Genomic DNA, 18,985 nt, shown 5'->3' on the forward strand with positions numbered 1-18,985 from the left:
GCAATGAACTTGCAGCTCAACAAGCTAAGGACACACACCAAGGCCCGATCTTTAACCTCCACAAGCAGGGGACGCCAACTGAGCTCTGAATTTGTAGCTGGGGACAACCAATGAAAGCTAAACTAGTACCTACATAAGCAATGGACTCTCACTGAGCTCTAAACTTGCAGCTCCACAAGCAGTGGATACCTACTGAGTCCAGAACATAAAGCGCAACAATCAGGGGATATCCACTGAGCTGAATTAAGTTGCAGACCCACAAGCAAGCATGGAAGAAGCAGTATGTAAGAGTAAGATACATTTACTATGAAGCAAATGGGAGCTTATATATCAGTATGTATTGAGCTGCCCTTATTAGAGGCTGAAGGTTGAAAGAACCGTATAGATGAAAGAACACGGCACTTTAACATTTATAAAGATAGAGAATTATATAAAAAAATTACAATGACTATACTAACAAACAGGATCAGACTGGGTTCATTTGTTTTAAGCTAGACTTGAACAAACTCATTAAGCCTGCCGCCGCCTTCTGCTTTGCTTCACCTTTTTTTGCCAAAAACACACACCATACTGACACACTTCTCTACTTCTTTACGCTGAGGATTCGCAGTTATCAGTTTGTTGTTTATTTGGTTACACACATGTTGCTTTATCACAAAAAAACATGTGATGTCAACGCCTGATTGAAGATCGAAGGAGAGATTTGAAAAAGTGCAAAGGGAAGGTAAATAATATGAGAAAAAGAAAGTTATACAAGAAGCCATAATGACACAATTGAGTATTTATGGTTACTACGGTATATAATTCTTTATGATGCATATTTTTTTTCATATTTTGGGTCATTTTACATCATAATGCATTTTCTACATGAGAAGATATACAGTAGGAATTTTCCATATTTATTTTTGTTATTGATTTTTAGTCTTTTAAAATAGAATCTTTCGCTTGCCTTGAATGCATTTTTTTAATTAGTTTAAATGCTGCTATTCTCCTAAATCTGACACCAATTTCCATTTGCATCTGCCCCTCTTGTATATACATCTTATACCATCATGTCAGGAGTGTAAGATTGAGGAGATCAGAAAGCAAATGTACAAAGTGAAAAAAAGAACAACTCGGGAAACCCACTGAACTCTGAACTAGCAGCTTCACAAGCTGGGGACACTCAATGAGCTCTAAACTAGCAGCTCGAAAAGAAGGGAACACCACCTGAGCTCTGAGCTAGCAGTTTCACAAGCTGGGGACACCCAATGAGCTCTAGACTAGCAGATGGAAAGGCAGGGAACACCACCTGAGCTCTGAGCTAGCAGCTTCACAAGTAAGGGACACCCAATGAGCTCTAGACTAGCAGATGGAAAGGCAGGGAACACCACCTGAGCTCTGAGCTAGCAGCTTCACAAGTATGGGACACCCTATGAGCTCTCAACTAGCAGATAGAAAAGCAGGGAACACCAACTGAGCTCTGAGCTAGCAGCTTCACAAGTAAGGGACACCCAATGAGCTCTCAACTAGCAGATGGAAAGGCAGGGAACACCACCTGAGCTCTGAGCTAGCAGTTTCACAAGCAGGGGACACCCAATGAGCTCTCAACTAGCAGATGGAAAAGCAGGGAACACCAACTGAGCTAGCAGCTTCACAAGCAGGGGACACCCTATGAGCTCTAAACTAGCATCTGGAAAAGCAGGGAAAACCAACTGAGCTCTGATCTAGCAGCTTCACAAGCAGGGGACACCCAATGAGCTCTCAACTAGCAGATAGAAAAGCAGGGAACACTGACTGAGCTCTGAGCTAGCAGCTTCACAAGCAGGGGACACCCAATGGGCTCTAAACTAGCAGCTTGATAAGCAGGGAACACCAACTGAGCTCTGAGCTAGCAGCTTCACAAGGAGACACGCTCTAAGTTTCATACTTGCTGCTCCACAAGTAGAGGGCACCCACAAAACTCTGAACTTGCGGCGCCACAAGCGAACATGTCAGAGTAAACTGGTCTTGCAAATAGAAAGAGCAATGGGAATTAATCACAGTTGCAACCCCACCGGAACCATTTCTCCATGGTAAAAATGCACATACCTTCTCCTGAGTCCACAAATTAGCTATATCTGAGTCACTGGGGTATCCTCATATGTGAGGATTCAACATTAGTAAAAATAATAATATATTCATAACCGATTTCTATTGATTGGAGCCCTTACGATCGTAGTGATGGATTTTGTAGAGTTTCCAATGCTCCACTCTGGGAAAGACCATGGAAACGGTTGTGTCATTCGTAGCTTGTGGAAAGTTGGATAACTGCAGGTATGAGGAATCGACTGATCGCCATTACTGGCTCATAACTTTATTAGGCATGTTAAAAAAGAAAACCAAGATGCAAATGGATTAAATATAGATGAAAACTTGACAAGGACTTGAATTGACTTGAAGTTTTTCTGCTTTTTAAGGGAAATGAGTCTTAATAAAATGACAAAAGTGAAAAATATTCAGACTTTTATTTCTCTACAATTTTCTATCAAATACAACCATTGTATTGCACCTTAGGAAGCTCCGTGAGACTCTTGTGTTGATGGACTGAGAATTATTCATGAATGTATAATACGGATTTCCTGGAGAGGGGAAGATGCAAACAGCGGCAATAGATGGGAACATCAGGCGGCACTAGAAGCAGCTCCGAGACTCAAGTAGCCACTTCTCACTGCCGCAAGGATGAACCCTATGGCATCTGTGAAGGGTCACATATGAGATTCCAACTATGTTCGCTGAACGTATCCATCCCATAAACACTTCACAGTTTATTCTCAGAACAAAGAGAGGAAAAAACTGTTGTAAACAAGAATTACAACTATGTCGGATCAGTAATCGAAGAGACAAATCCTTCTATGCAATTCACAAATTACCGGGAACTGAATCAATCTGTGTTAGCGTAGAGAAATCATCACATTGTCATTCATCTAGCACAGAATGGAGGACCTGACAACATGTGACACACTTCAATTAGCTAATATACTGTAATATTGCCCCTTATACTACAATACGTACAACTAGTAAAATACGGGGGCCCTATGTACAAGCATATACTATAATACTGCCCCGTGTACAAGAATGTAACTACTATAATACTGCTCCTATGTACAAGAATATAACTACTATAATACTGCCCCCTATGTACAAGAATATAACTACTATAATAGTGCCCCCTATGTACAATAATATAACTACTATAATACTGCCCCTATGTACAATAATATAACTACTATAATACTGCCCCCTATGTACAATAATATAACTACTATAATACTGCCCCCTATGTACAATAATATAACTACTATAATACTGCCCCTATGTACAAGAATATAACTACTATAATACTGCCCCTATATTCAAGAATATAACTACTATAATACTGCCCCTATGTACAAGAATATAACTACTATAATACTGCCCCTATGTACAAGAATATAACTACTATAATACTGCCCCTATGTACAAGAATATAACTACTATAACACTGCCCCTATGGACAAGAATATAACTACTATAATACTGCCCCTATGTACAAGAATATAACTACTATAATACTGCTCCTATGTACAAGAATATAACTACTATAATACTGCCCCTATGCACAAGAATATAACTACTATAATACTGCCCCTATGTACAAGAATATAACTACTATAATACTGCCCCTATGTACAAGAATATAACTACTATAATACTGCCCCTACGTACAAGAATATAACTGCTATAATACTGCCCCTATGTACAAGAATATAACTACTATAATACTGCTCCTATGCACAAGAATATAACTACTATAATACTGCCCCCTATGTACAAGAATATAACTACTATAATACTGCCCCTACGTACAAGAATATAACTACTATAATACTGCCCCTATGTACAAGAATATAACTACTATAATACTGCTCCTATGCACAAGAATATAACTACTATAATACTGCCCCCTATGTACAAGAATATAACTACTATAATACTGCCCCTACGTACAAGAATATAACTGCTATAATACTGCCCCTATGTACAAGAATATAACTTCTATAATACTGCCCCTATGTACAAGAATATAACTACTATAATACTGCTCCTATGTACAAGAATATAACTACTATAATACTGCCCCTATGTACAAGAACATAACTACTATAATACTGCTCCTATGCACAAGAATATAACTACAATAATACTGCTCCTATGTACAAGAATATAACTACTATAATACTGCTCCTATGCACAAGAATATAACTACTATAATACTGCCCCCTATGTACAAGAATATAACTACTATAATACTGCCCCTACGTACAAGAATATAACTGCTATAATACTGCCCCTATGTACAAGAATATAACTTCTATAATACTGCCCCTATGTACAAGAATATAACTACTATAATACTGCTCCTATGTACAAGAATATAACTACTATAATACTGCCCCTATGTACAAGAATATAACTACTATAATACTGCTCCTACGTACAAGAATATAACTGCTATAATACTGCCCCTATGTACAAGAATATAACTACTATAATACTGCTCCTATGTACAAGAATATAACTGCTATAATACTGCCCCTATGTACAAGAATATAACTTCTATAATACTGCCCCTATGTACAAGAATATAACTTCTATAATACTGCCCCTATGTACAAGAATATAACTACTATAATACTGCTCCTATGTACAAGAATATAACTACTATAATACTGCCCCTATGTACAAGAATATAACTACTATAATACTGCTCCTATGCACAAGAATATAACTACAATAATACTGCTCCTATGTACAAGAATATAACTACTATAATACTGCTCCTATGCACAAGAATATAACTACTATAATACTGCCCCCTATGTACAAGAATATAACTACTATAATACTGCCCCTACGTACAAGAATATAACTGCTATAATACTGCCCCTATGTACAAGAATATAACTTCTATAATACTGCCCCTATGTACAAGAATATAACTACTATAATACTGCTCCTATGTACAAGAATATAACTACAATAATACTGCCCCTATGTACAAGAATATAACTACTATAATACTGCTCCTACGTACAAGAATATAACTGCTATAATACTGCCCCTATGTACAAGAATATAACTTCTATAATACTGCCCCTATGTACAAGAATATAACTACTATAATACTGCCCCTATGTACAGGAATATACCGTATAAACTCGAATATAAGCCGAGATTTTCAGCCCAAAAAATTGGGCTGAAAGTCCCCCTCTCGTCTTATATTCGAGTCATATACAAAGGGGGTCAGAGGGGGAGGGGGGGCGGGGGTGTCAGGTTATACTTACCCGTCCTGACGCTGTGTCTTGAGCCCCCAGCTTCTCCCCGTGCTCTCTCTTCCTGCCTTCAGCGGTCACGTGGTGCCGCTCATTAAAACTCATGAATGTGCGCGATCACGTGACCGCTGAAGGCAGGAAGAGAGAGCGCGGAGAAGCTGGGGGCTCAAGACACAGCGTCAGGACGGGTAAGTATAGCGATACTCACCTGTCCTGCGTCCATGGCTGCTTGCTGCTGTCTGTCTTCGGTCAGTGACTTCAGACAGCAGAGGGAGCGGTGACGTGGTTAGTGCGCGCCGCGCCCCCTGCAGTCTGAACGTCACTGACTGATGACGTGGCAGATAGCGGTGAGCAGCCATGGACGCAGGACTCGTGAGTATCTCAGGTGCCAGCAGTGACACCGGCACCTGACACCCAGCGACGGAGAGGTGAGTATGTCATTTTTTTTATTTTTACATGCAGCAGCAGCAGCAGCAGCATGGGGCAGCATATGGGGGAACAATCTGGAGCTTCTTCTGGGGTCAGCATATGGGGGAACAATCTATGGAGCTTCTTTTGGGGCAGCATATGGGGGAATAATCTATGGAGCTTCTTTTGGGGCAGCATATGGGGGAATAATCTATGGAGCTTCTTTTGGGGCAGCATATGGGGGAACAATCTATGGAGCTTCTTATGGGGACACCATATGGGGGAATAATCTATGGAGCATTTCCCACCCTAGGCTTATACTTGAGTCAATAAGTTCTCCCAGTTTTTTTGTGGCAAAATTAGGGGGGTTGGCTTATACTCGAGTATATACAGTAACTACTATAATACTGCCCCTATGTACAAGAATTTAACCATTATAATACTGCTCCTATGTACAAGAATATAACTACTATAATACTGCCCCTATATACAAGAATATAACTACTATAATACTGCCCCCTATGTACAGTTGTGGCCAAAAGTATTGACACCCCTGTAATTTTGTCAGATAATACTCAGTTTCTTCCTGAAAATGATTGCAAGCACAAATTCTTTGGTATTATTATCTTCATTTAATTTGTCTTAAATGAAAAAACACAAAAAGAATTGTCCTAAAGCCAAATTGGATATAATTCCACACCAAACATAAAAGAGAGGGTGGACAAAAGTATTGGCACTGTTCGAAAAATCATGTGATGCTTCTCTAATTTGTGTAATTAACAGCACCTGTAACTTACCTGTGGCACCTAACAGGTGCTGGCAATAACTAAACCACACTTGCAGCCAGTTGACATGGATTAAAGTTGACTCAACCTCTGTCCTGTGTCCTTGTGTGTACCACATTGAGCATGGAGAAAAGAAAGAAGACCAAAGAACTGTCTGAGGACTTGAGAAACCAAATTGTGAGGAAGCATGAGCATTCTCAAAGCTACAAGTCCATCTCCAAAGACCTGAATGTTCCTGTGTCTACCGTGCGCAGTGTCATCAAGAAGTTTAAAGCCCATGGCACTGTGGCTAACCTCCTTAGATGTGGACGGAAAAGAAAAATTGACAAGAGATTTCAACGCAAGATTGTGCGGATGTTGGATAAAGAACCTCGACTAACATCCAAACAAGTTCAAGCTGCCCTGCAGTTCGAGGGTACAACAGTGTCAACCCGTACTATCCGTCGGTGTCTGAATGAAAAGGGACTGTATGGTAGGAGACCCAGGAAGACCCCACTTCTTACCCCGAGACATAAAAAAGCCAGGCTGGAGTTTGCCAAAACTTACCTGAAAAAGCCTAAAACGTTTTGGAAGAATGTTCTCTGGTCAGATGAGACAAAAGTAGAGCTTTTTGGGCAAAGGCATCAACATAGAGTTTACAGGAGAAATAAAGAGGCATTCAAAGAAAAAAACACAGTCCCTACAGTCAAACATGGCGGAGGTTCCCTGATGTTTTGGGGTTGCCTTGCTGCCTCTGGCACTGGACTGCTTGACCGTGTGCATGGCATTATGAAGTCTGAAGACTACCAACAAATTTTGCAGCATAATGTAGGGCCCAGTGTGAGAAAGCTGGGTCTCCCTCAGAGGTCATGGGTCTTCCAGCAGGACAATGACCCAAAACACACTTCAAAAAGCACTAGAAAATGGTTTGAGAGAAAGCACTGGAGACTTCTAAGGTGGCCAGCAATGAGTCCAGACCTGAATCCCATAGAACACCTGTGGAGAGATCTAAAAATGGCAGTTTGGAGAAGGCACCCTTCAAATATCAGGGACCTGGAGCAGTTTGCCAAAGAAGAATGGTCTAAAATTCCAGCAGAGCATTGTAAGAAACTCATTGATGGTCACCGGAAGCGGTTGGTTATTAGGCTGAGGGTGCCAATACTTTTGTCTGGCCCATTTTTGGAGTTTTGTGTGAAATGATCAATGTTTTGCTTTTTCTTCATTCTCTTTTGTGTTTTTTCATTTAAGACAAATTAAATGAAGATAATAATACCAAAGAATTTGTGTTTGCAATCATTTTCAGAAAGAAACTGAGTATTATCTGACAGAATTGCAGGGGTGTCAATACTTTTGGCCACAACTGTACAAGAATATACCTACTATAAGACTGGACACTATTTTTTTCTTTATTGCTTGTACAGGATCTGCAGCTGACCACGGAGAGGTCTGGTACTTGGATCCCCCCTATCACTCGAACCCTCATGGCATATGTAGAAGTTCCTTATTGATTTGTCTCCTGTGCTATTTTCAGCATTTACCCTTTATAGCTGAGGTCCCACACGTCAGGCTCTTAGGACTTATTTGCCATATTTCCCTGTATGAATGATATCCTGTAACACAAACACTTTGCCGCTATTGTTTGACCTTTGTCCACAATGACAGGAAGGAGCGGAATTAAATGGAGAGCTGGACGCCATTATCGGGGATTGCTTTAGAAAAATCTGAAATATTTGTGCGCAGTCTCTTTCATACACAGATCCACCAGAACATACGACCTGGTAAAGAGCAGACATATTATACACAGGTGCAGTGCGGGGATAGGGCTGTGCCGCCGCGTCCTCGGGGTCAGGTTTCAGGACCGGTGAGGGTCTCAGTGCTGCGCGGCCTCCTGGCAGATGAATGCACTCGAGTAGAACAATACTTCAAAGGTATTAACGTACAGGAAAAATATAGAAGTTTATTTTGTAGCACGTGCAAATAACAGCAAGTGTTTTCCCTTCCTGTTTACAGCGCGGCGCTGAATCACGGTCTCACGGTGGTTTGATCAAAGTCTGCAACGATTCACAGCTGTGCAGATATTTCATTATCAGGGCGAGTCCGCTCCTCGCAGATACATCTCATCTTTTCATAGATAATGCTTGCCTATAGAATTAAATTGGTTTCCCAGAAATATCCACTGATGGTCTATTCTTAGGACAGGCAATCGATGTGTTAACAGTGGGAGTCTGACCATTAAGAGGATCCCCGCTGATCAGCAGAATGCAAGACATGCTGTCAGCTCTGGAGAAGAGCGAAGACGAAGCAGCACTCCAGCAAAAGACAAGACCCTTATGTTCTGTCGAGTGTTGAGGGGCCTGGAGGTCAGACTGCCGCATATAACATATAGTACAAGAGGTGTACACAAAATACATTACTGATCCTGAGTTACCTCCTGCATTATACTCCAGAGCTGCACTCACTATTCTGCTGGTGGAGTCACTGTGTACATACATTGCATTACTGATCCTGAGTTACATCCTGTATTATACCTCAGAGCTGCACTCACTATTCTGCTGGTGCAGTCACTGTGTACATACATTACTTTACTGATCCTGAGTTACCTCCTGTATTATACTCCTGAGCTGCACTCACTATTCTGCTGGTGCAGTCACTGTGTATATACATTACATTACTGATCCTGAGTTACATCCTGTATTATACCCCAGAGCTGTACTCACTATTCTGCTGGTGCAGTCACTGTGTACATACATTACTGATCCTGAGTTACCTCCTGTATTATATTCCAGAGCTGTACTCACTATTCTGCTGGTGCAGTCACTGTGTACATACATTACATTACTGATCCTGAGTTACATCCTGTATTATACTCCAGAGCTGCACTCACTATTCTGCTGGCGCAGTCACAGTGTACATACATTACATTACTGATCCTGTATTCAGTAATGTAATGTATGTACACAGTGACTGCACCAGCAGAATAGTGAGTGCAGCTCTGGAGTGTAATACAGGATGTAACTCAGGATCAGTAATGTAATGTGTGTACACAGTCACTGCACCAGCAGAATAGTGAGTGCAGCTCTGGGGTATAATACAGGATGTAACTCAGGATCAGTAATGTAATGTATGTACACAGTGATTGTACCAGCAGAATAGTGAGTGCAGCTCTGGAGTGTTATACAGGATGTAACTCAGGATCAGTAATGTAATGTATGTACACAGTGACTGCACCAGCAGAATAGTGAGTACAGCTCTGGAGTGTTATACAGGATGTAACTCAGGATCAGTAATGTAATGTATGTACACAGTGACTGCACCAGCAGAATAGTGAGTACAGCTCTGGTTATATCCTGTATTATACTCCAGAGCTGCACTCACTATTCTACTGGTGCAGTCCCTGTGTACATACATTACTTATCCTGTACAGATGCTGATTTACATCCTCCAGAGCTGCACTCGCTATTCGTTTCATTATTAATAACAGTCCTCAGACATCCATCCTTAGAATTTAGCTGAGCTCTTATAGTACATCAGATTACTACATTTTAGAGCACACAGTGCAAGAGCAGGGGATGATGGGAGATTTCGGCTCTGCAGTCAGCAGAATAGGAGCACTATTGGAGTGTGGGGTGATTAATGCTACGTGGATGGTGCGATTATGGGGACATAATTGCTACACAGGTCCGGCTGCAGCGATGACCCTTGGAGCGGTCACCTCGGGTCCAATGAATGTTCGAGCTGAGGAGACACTGCCGCCTGTCGATCAGACATCGATGTGCAGCTATTACACACGTGACCTCCCCACGTGGCAAAAATTAGAAACAAGATCCATCAGTCTGTAAAAGTCCCTGCAGCTTGTGCGCACTCTGAGGTCTTCAGAATACAGGAGTTCACCATCGTGCACAGATCAGATCGTCTGGGTCAAACTTGTTTACATCATACAAATGTCTGACAGCAAAAAAAAAAAGAAAAAAACAAAACATATTTATATAAAAATATAAAGTGATTCAATTGTTGTCAGTGATTGCAGCAGAACTGCCAGACGACTGTCGGAAAGTCTCATGACTCGGACGAGTGTCTCACTCTGCGGTGTGGCAGTGAGTAATCGACAGAGGTCTGTGATGGCAAAGCTCCAAATTAAAGGGACAGTAAACATAAAACATGAATAGAAAAAGTAAACCGGAGATACATTTCCAGTTTTCAGTTGTCTTCTAGAAATTTTTCAGAAAACATAGGAAAGAACTATCAATTTCTTTTGCTTTGACTTGGCAGAAAGATGAGGTTGTGGTTTATTTTAGAAACACGGCACTTTTGTTCCTGTGGTTCTTCAGCATACAAAGCTGTGGGGGGAGGCTCCTGCTGCAGTCAGTTGTCCAACAGCAAGGCATAGGATTCTGAGAAGGAGGAAGGAGCAAAGGGCAAAGGTCCTGGGACACATTCAGAAGAATTCTTTATAGATTTCTCAATTTTAAAAGCAATAGGATACAAATAAGGAGATTACAGGAGATAATAATAATGTTATTTAGAACTCTCTTTCTTTTATGATTTTCTAGTTTTGCTTAATGACCTGTCCTATATCAGATTCGTTGGGTACGTCCCTATAAAGGGTTCCTGGAAGTGAACTTAGGGTGTGTCAATGCGCTATGGAGAAACCCTGGAAGTGCACCGACACGCCCCAATGCACTTTCAGCCTGAATTGAAAAAGACTTCAATGATAGATTTCTCATGACTGCATAACGGATCTCTACAAAAAATGTGTCATTTTTAATCGAGGGACGAGCTCCAATACCATCATATTACTACTACCTTATGTAAAAACGCGCTGACAGTTTCCTTTTTTCTAAGATTAGCAATCGTTGACCTTACCACGTACTGCCGATGGTTGAAGACCCTCACTCGGTCATTTTAGGGTTATTTCTAGCAATTGTTTCTGCCATTCCCTGCAGTGGGCTGACGTTTGCTCCCGGCCTGTGGCACGCATGCTGCTGCACAGGGCGCAGTGTGTTGCCTCTCCTGTGCCTTTGACCTGTATCAATGTCCTTCCGGCTTCCTGTTTGCAATTTGCCACGATCTACATAATCTATAGCATCTGTCTACATCTCGCTACATAACGCCCAGGAGAAGCATCATGGGACATGCAGGTCCCGAAGCGATTGGATATTACACAGTCAAGATGGCGGAGAGAAGCAGGAATAACTGGTCTGCGGAAGCTATCTGTAACTTTATAGGGTTTCCTTGTGCGGCGATGGCCGACGGGGAGACCTTCTAGGGCTGTCGTGCCACGTAAAGTAATAAGCACCTGCAGTAAAGACGCATTTGTCTCGGGGTTGCGATATAAAGAGGGTGAGCGGTGCGTGCTCTGGAATTCCATCCTTACCCGTAAATCAATGACTCTATTGTCCAGCCGAGTATCCTGGTTTACAGTAGCTCTTCCTTCCTAAAGCAGGAAAAAAAAAAACAAAACACAAAGAAATCACTCAGAAAACATCAAGCGAGGTAACATAATACAGCGAAGGGATCAGTGGCCGCTCGCACTGTCCCACTGGGAAACCACAATACAAGACCGGGAGGCGGAAAAAGAGCAGAAAAAGTTCAGAAAGCAAAAACTTGTTATAAAGCGAATGTGAAACACATAAGTGTCTGAAAAGTGCTGCCGAAACTACAACTCCCATCATCTGTCCGTGTTTGATGGGAGTTGTAGCATCACAGCATCTGGGGACCCTGACGAGGCAGATGAGATAATTTACAAATGTATTATAAAGGCTGTAAGAGGTTAGTACAAGAGGAAAATGCTAAAGGATCAATTCTCTTTATTTTTTATTTTGCAAGAGTAAAAAAATCTAGATGTAAGAAATGTAATTGCCACTTAAGCGATTTTCTGACTGTGTCCCTGACTAGAGGTCTAAGGACATCAGTGGCATGATATCAACTCTGGACTGCTCCTCAATAAGGCAAACCGGGCGGATGATAATTGTATGATCGGTGGTGGTCTGATCGCAGGGATCGTCACCGATCACAGAGTCCCCCATGTGCATCCATAACCTACTGCTCCACTTACTTCCACAGGAGTGATAGAGTGCATGTGCATCTCTGCCCTACACATACGGGACCTCCGTTCTCAAGATAATTGAGGGTCCTGATATTTGGTCCCCCCATCAATGTTACATTTATCACATGTGACCACAGTGCAATCCACTGTCTATGGGAGCGGTGGTCACACACTTGCACTACTACTCCCATGGAAGTGAATGCATAACACCATTCTTTTCACCAGGGGAACACAGGGCGCCTATGCTCAGGGTTGGCAGGGGTCTCCCAGCGCTTAGACCCTAAAGGTAATATATTAAATACCTATCCTGCTGGTGGGATATGCCCCTTAAGTCTAGATTTGATTCAATCTATTGTTCTCTGCTATCAGCCATATCAGGTTGGAGAAAGTCTGACTGTAGTGGTGTTTGATGAAATGACAAACGGGGCATCAAGAAAACCCTGACACTAATATAATACATTTAATACGATGCTGGCGTCTTGTAAGGGAGTTTTTTTTGCCCCCATCACTGGTGATGACCAGCTGGGATATGCAAGAATAAGTGGGCAGGACAGTGCACTGAGCCTCTTGGCCACTCCCAGATTGCACTAAAGACCTAATTAACATATTAGATTAAACTTCAGTTTCTGCAGAAAGGAGGCAGCAATCAGAACACTAAAGGTGCAAACTTTAAAGGGGCGATATGCTTAGTGTGTACTGTCATTTGGGGATGACGCACGCCCTGTAATTGCACTGTAATGAATCCCCGTCATAGTTGAGATTTTTTATCAATGGTGTCTGCACACAGGGGATCAGTGACTTGTGAGGTTCCCGCGATGTCAGAGAGCTGTTTACACAGGAGCTTCTCACGAAAGAGGAAAAAACTACTGTGGAAGTGAATGTAAACAGGAGATGCAAAGACTACAATAGCTTCCGTTCATCGTCGATGACGTAGACACAGTGCACGAGCGCTCCGTCTCCAGGGGCCGGTCTGGGGCATCCGACTAACGGTGCAAAACATCTCTCACACAACTCAGGAGCTTAGAAAAAACACATAAGACAGGACAGAGTGTGCTTTCTATAGGGGGCACTAGAGAGGCAGCTTTTATTCTTCTAGGAGAGAGCTAATTTGCATACTATTTTCCCCAGAGAGCATCAGTGACTGGCGTACAAGACTTCCTGGCGGTCTTACCCCCTATATGCTTTCTGCAAATAAAGACCCGACATACTGAGCTGTACGTGTCCGATGCTGCGGCTCAGCCCTGATCATACCCCACCGGACCCCACGCAGTCACACAAATGCAACTGTTTTAGGTCCTGCTGTGAAGAGTCCGCGTTACCGGGGTCCGGAGCGTGGGATCTAAGGAAAGCCATCAATGCAAGAACACGTAAAGCCGTATACTGCCCCAAAATATGAAAGGAAGACATTTATTAATCTATCCGCTGCTGCCCATTCCTGCATCACTGCTCCACCCAACACTACGGGTTACATCAGTATCTCTGCACAGCGCCAAGTACCCTGCCGGACCCCTCCTTATAGGTATGAGAATAATGCTGCTTAGAGAGTTCCTCACCTCTTCCCCTTCGCCTTCAGGCCGCATTGCGTCCTCCAGCTGCAGCGGCAGACGGGGCTCGGAGGCGCTGATCACGAACACCTGAAATCAGGACAGAAATAACTTGAGATTGTTGTGACAGTCGGACTCCATAAGGCACCGGGCGACCACAACGCACAGTGTGAAACTGCGAAAACCCGCCACTGTGACCTGCACACATGTTGGGGAGATGAGCAGATGTCGCACGGTGCTGTAATGACTCATCTGAAAGCAGCCAGTCGGAGTCTTACTCTTTTACTCCGCACTCATGCAGTTGTTCTACAGCATTTTTTGGGGACAATTTGCAAATATTTCAGGAAAACCGTAACAACATCGGAAAACGGACAAAGCATGTGTGATGCATAACTTTCATACGACTATTATGAGGGCGTCGTTGAGGCTGTGGCCGTGATACTTCATTTTGCCGTGTAGCAGAAAACCGCTAAATATTTTTTTTTCGCAGTGTGATTTTCAGAGGTGAATCACAAGGTTTCAGTGTGATTTACCAGTACCACCAGTACCAGCACAGCTGAAACCAGTACCACAAGGCGTCAGTTTTGAAGAACCGAACGCAGATTTGTGGCGCAGTTCTTGTGCACACGACTGGGGTCCGGCTGACCGGCTGCTACGGATGAGATGAGCAGCGCCTAATGGTCACTTACCCGCTCGATGTGAAGCTCGACGTCCTGCTGGGTGCAGCTCTCGATTTTCTGGTCCACCTTCTGCACGACTCCCTCCACGTCTATGATGCTTTCCTTGGTGATACTGAAGCAGAAATGATGGAAAAAACAAACAAACATTCAGTTTACAAGGTTGTAAAATAATTCCTGACCATCAGATGAGGCCTCGTATGTTGATCCCTGCGGTGCACTCAGACATGCAGCAAACAACATACACTACATGGGGGAAGATATTGGGGTATACATTTTAATTAATGAATTCTGGCTTTTCATTCAGTCACATTGCCCCTAGTGTATAACATTGAATCCCACCATACGTCCCTGTGTATAATCTCCGGCCCCTCACCCCCAGTGTATAACATCCAACCCCACCATAGACCCCTGTGTGTAACCTCCGGCCCCTCGCCCCTGGTGTATGACCTCAGTCAGCCTTTACTACCATGTGACAGATCGGCCGGTGGCGCAGAGCTAACTGACACCAGTGCGGTCCTGTAATAGGAGCCACCGGGGTTACAAGTCCGTCCATGACATTTCTTTCTCCTGAAACTTCCCCCATCATCTGTCAGTGATATTATTGTGAAGTGGAAAGAACCGCAGCAACTCAGCCATCAGTGGAGACCCCATAACATTACAGAACGGGGGGCCGAGTGCTGAGGAGCAGAGGTCAGAAAAGTCACCACCGCTCTGCTGACCCCATAGCTGCAGATTCTAGACCTCCTCTGGTATCAGCACAAACACTGCGCCCCCGCCGGGAGCTTCATGGCCGAGCAGCTGCACACAGCCGTACATCACCAAGCACAATGCCGAGCATCGGATGGAGTGGTGTAAAGCCGCCACCACTGGACTCTGGAGGAGACGTGTCCTGTGCAGTGACGGCTCGCACTTCCTATCTGCGTCTGATGGAGGAGTCTTGGTTTGGTGATTCCAGGAGGACGTTACCCCCTGACTGCATTGTGCCCCCTGTACAGATGGTGGAGGAGGATAATGCTATGTGCTGTTATCAGGGGGCGGCCTCGAACCCTCAACTCCATTGAAGGGAAATCATAATCTTCAGCACAAGACATTGTGGACAATTGTAGCTTCAGCTTTGTGGGAACAGTTTTGGGAAGACCCTTTCCTGTTCCCCATGACTGTGCCCGGTGCATACAGTCATAGTTGGGGGACTTTGGTGTGGAAGAACCAGCTCAGATTGATATTCCTATAATAATGATCTGAAACCCCTGCAGATCACCTGCAAACAATAACCGCTGATCACCCAGCGTCATCTCCACATGTAGGCTTCCTTCATTTCTGGATGGCAGAAGATGCCAGTGAGCGCATTAATAGCATCGGCCGTGGGTTGCGGGTCTGATATTGGGGCTGTCTGCATCAAAGCTGCATATAAAACGTCAGTCTAAACAAATCCAGGAAAGGTGGGACCAAAATAGCCGCATTACCCAGGACAAACAAACAAGGGAGACAACAATCTAATGGGAGACGAGAGGTCACATCCTGGATCAGCCATCGCTGCCCGACAAGGCGGAAAGTAAAAGTTTCTCTAATTAGTGCAATGACTGATAGAAACCCGTATGGGACTGACGAGCGCAGATTAGACGGATGCGTTTACAGCAGCGGAGCCGATTTATTATGGACTGGTGCAGAAAACTAGAAAATAAGAAGTGCGCAGCATCTGCACCAACTGGAAGGTGTAAAGGGCCCCATGTGATAATCCTGGCACAGTTCCCACCAGATATGCCAAAAACCATGCAGCGTGCCACACGGGGAAAAAAGTGCACAAGGAAGCGATCTATGCAGCCCACTAAGGACGAAGACCCCAAATAAAGCTTTTCCTGTTCCTCCGGACCCTGAAGGAGGAGAGTCAGAGGGTACACAGACCCTAATAGGCACAGTCCCTACCCAAGGTGATCCTGTGTAAGTACAGACAGAGCCGTCCACTAGAAATCTTAGTGTTTGTTTTTTTTCTTGCCATCCGTCACTATTGATGTATAATTTGGTTTCCTGGCTGTTATGTGACCCCTACACATTGCTTATTGGAGAGCTCTGATCGCCATTTTGTCTGTATTTTTCTCAAATATGATTAGGAGGGTGTCAGTCGCTATCTAAACCGTGCAATCTTGCGTGTAGTTCAGTGACACTTTCACCTTTGGCGCATGCATTATATTATGTTGCATATCCGTTTGCACGCACTAATGCATAGGGAGAGCACATGCACCTGATGAAGCTGTGTGCGAAACGTGCGTCGGGTTTGGTGGGTGAAATGTGTTCAGATCCAGGGGAATTTGCTTGTTGCAATATATTCACTTTTGGGATTGTTGCTTTACCCAAGTAGAAACTACATCCATTTGCAAACTTTGGTTTTGGGGTATTTTAGCCCCGTGATAAATTTTGACCTGAGCCATATCACTGCTGTCTATGGCTATGTATTCTCCAAGTCAGGGGGAGTCCCAGACGGTAGACCACCATGATGGCATGTCTGAGAATAGTGATACTCCACAGGAGCCATCACTTTAATCCCTTCAGCCAATATCACGATCACCATAGGGCCCCCCATGTGTCCAGCAGGGACCCTTAATATGACTCCTCCAGCAACGGCAAGGAGCACAATCAATCATATATCTAGGGGCCGTGTGACCTGGTGGAAGAACCATGTGACCATTAAATTTACAGTATCCATGTACAATCCCTCGCCAGGACTCCGCTGCTCCTCATCCTTGAGATTGCAGGAAATTAACACGGCCGCAAAAAATTTGTCAAGCTAATTGGCATGTCTGGAGATACAGCCCTGTATGAACTGATCAAAGCCGCCTCAGTCATCTGCGAGCCGTCCCTAGAAAGGAGGCATTCTGTAATACAGCTAGGAGCAGAGGTACCTGGGGGGGCACACATAAAGGTAGCCCCCCGCTGAGGGTCCATAGCAGGACGTCAGTCAGTGGAGGGATTAATGTTTGTCTGCTGGGTGTTCCAAAATCTTCCCCGTGCCCTCGGGGGACACTCGGCTTTCACTGGTCCCTTTGTCATTTGCAGTGTCAGGAGAATCATTAGTTGGAGAATTAATGAGCGACTTGAAGATGAAGACAATACACAGGACAATCTCCCATACTGCTGGACTCATTAGGGTCCGGTGCTGCTGCTGAAACAGGCATTTTACAGATGTGAAGGAGGGATGAACAGGGGCCGATGCAAATATGGGGGGGCATGTGATGCAAGCACTAGGGACCGCTGCACACACGAGGGAGACATGCAAGCACTAGGGAGCGCTGCACATACGAGGGAGACATGCAAGCACTAGGGAGCGCTGCATGCTAGAGGAGGACACGCAAGCACAAGGGGCCAATGCACACACGAGAGGCTGATGCAAGCCCAAAGGGGTTGATCTCCTGCGGACCAGGACCACTGAAGCTGCGTCCCCTTAGACTAGCGAGCTGGGCTTTGCAATCTCAGATAGCAAAAGGGGGGAGGCTCCTGCTGCAGCAAGTTGTCTTACAGCTACAAACGAGGCTGCAGCGCTCGCATTGCGCACAGCGCTGGCAGTACTGAGGGGGGAGTATATATATTTTTTATTTTATAAAGGCACGCTATAGTATTTCTCATTCACAGAATATCGGAGGCAACGCACGCTCTCCACTATATGGGGCCATAATTCTTCATTGACTTCAAAAGGAGCAAAGTGAGTAATTCCAAAGTGAATAATTCCCCCCTCGCTGTTTATTTCCCTCCCTGCTGGATGTGAGGACGGACACGGCAGCTTGTTATGGTGAATCAGTCACTCTCTCGCCTCCATTAAGGTAACGTACAGAGATCTTCAGGAGCGCCGGGAGACTAAACATCTATTACTGGAGCTTCCTCCTTCCCAGACTAAAAATATATATACAAAAACAAAAACGGAGGAAATGGAAGAAAACAGGACAATGGCGCAATAACAATGTAAGAGCGGCCTGTTTACTGGGGACAAAACACAAAGTCACTCAACCAAGACGAGAAACCATCAGGGATCGAGCGGCACCGACCAATCCCACCATGCTGGATCCCACCATTTGGATCCTCCAAAATCTACACAGTTACTTGTGGCTGAGCCTGATGATTTTGAAGGATTATTCACCTATGTAATGTCTATAGGGGCCGCCAATCCCTGCAGAGCTCTGTAGACAGAAGGATCGGGCATGTCGTATTTCAATATGTCCGA

General features: G+C 44.0%; 1 protein-coding gene across 1 annotated transcript in view; it reads right to left on the bottom strand.

The window, feature by feature from the left end:
- The window catches only part of DARS1 (aspartyl-tRNA synthetase 1), a 79,208-nt gene that overhangs the window by 21,804 nt on the left and 38,419 nt on the right, over positions 1-18,985 (bottom strand). Inside the window, exons 7-9 of the mRNA XM_073545557.1 lie at positions 14,785-14,887; positions 14,105-14,185; positions 11,880-11,939 (exon numbers count right to left, since the gene is read on the bottom strand). Of these exons, the coding sequence (XP_073401658.1) occupies positions 11,880-11,939; positions 14,105-14,185; positions 14,785-14,887 (244 nt within the window). The remainder of the gene's footprint in view (positions 1-11,879; positions 11,940-14,104; positions 14,186-14,784; positions 14,888-18,985) is intronic.

The sequence above is a fragment of the Dendrobates tinctorius genome, unplaced genomic scaffold (assembly GCF_039654945.1).
Source record: "Dendrobates tinctorius isolate UK_male_01 unplaced genomic scaffold, ASM3965494v1 ptg000143l, whole genome shotgun sequence".
Classification (NCBI taxonomy): Eukaryota; Metazoa; Chordata; class Amphibia; order Anura; family Dendrobatidae; genus Dendrobates; species Dendrobates tinctorius.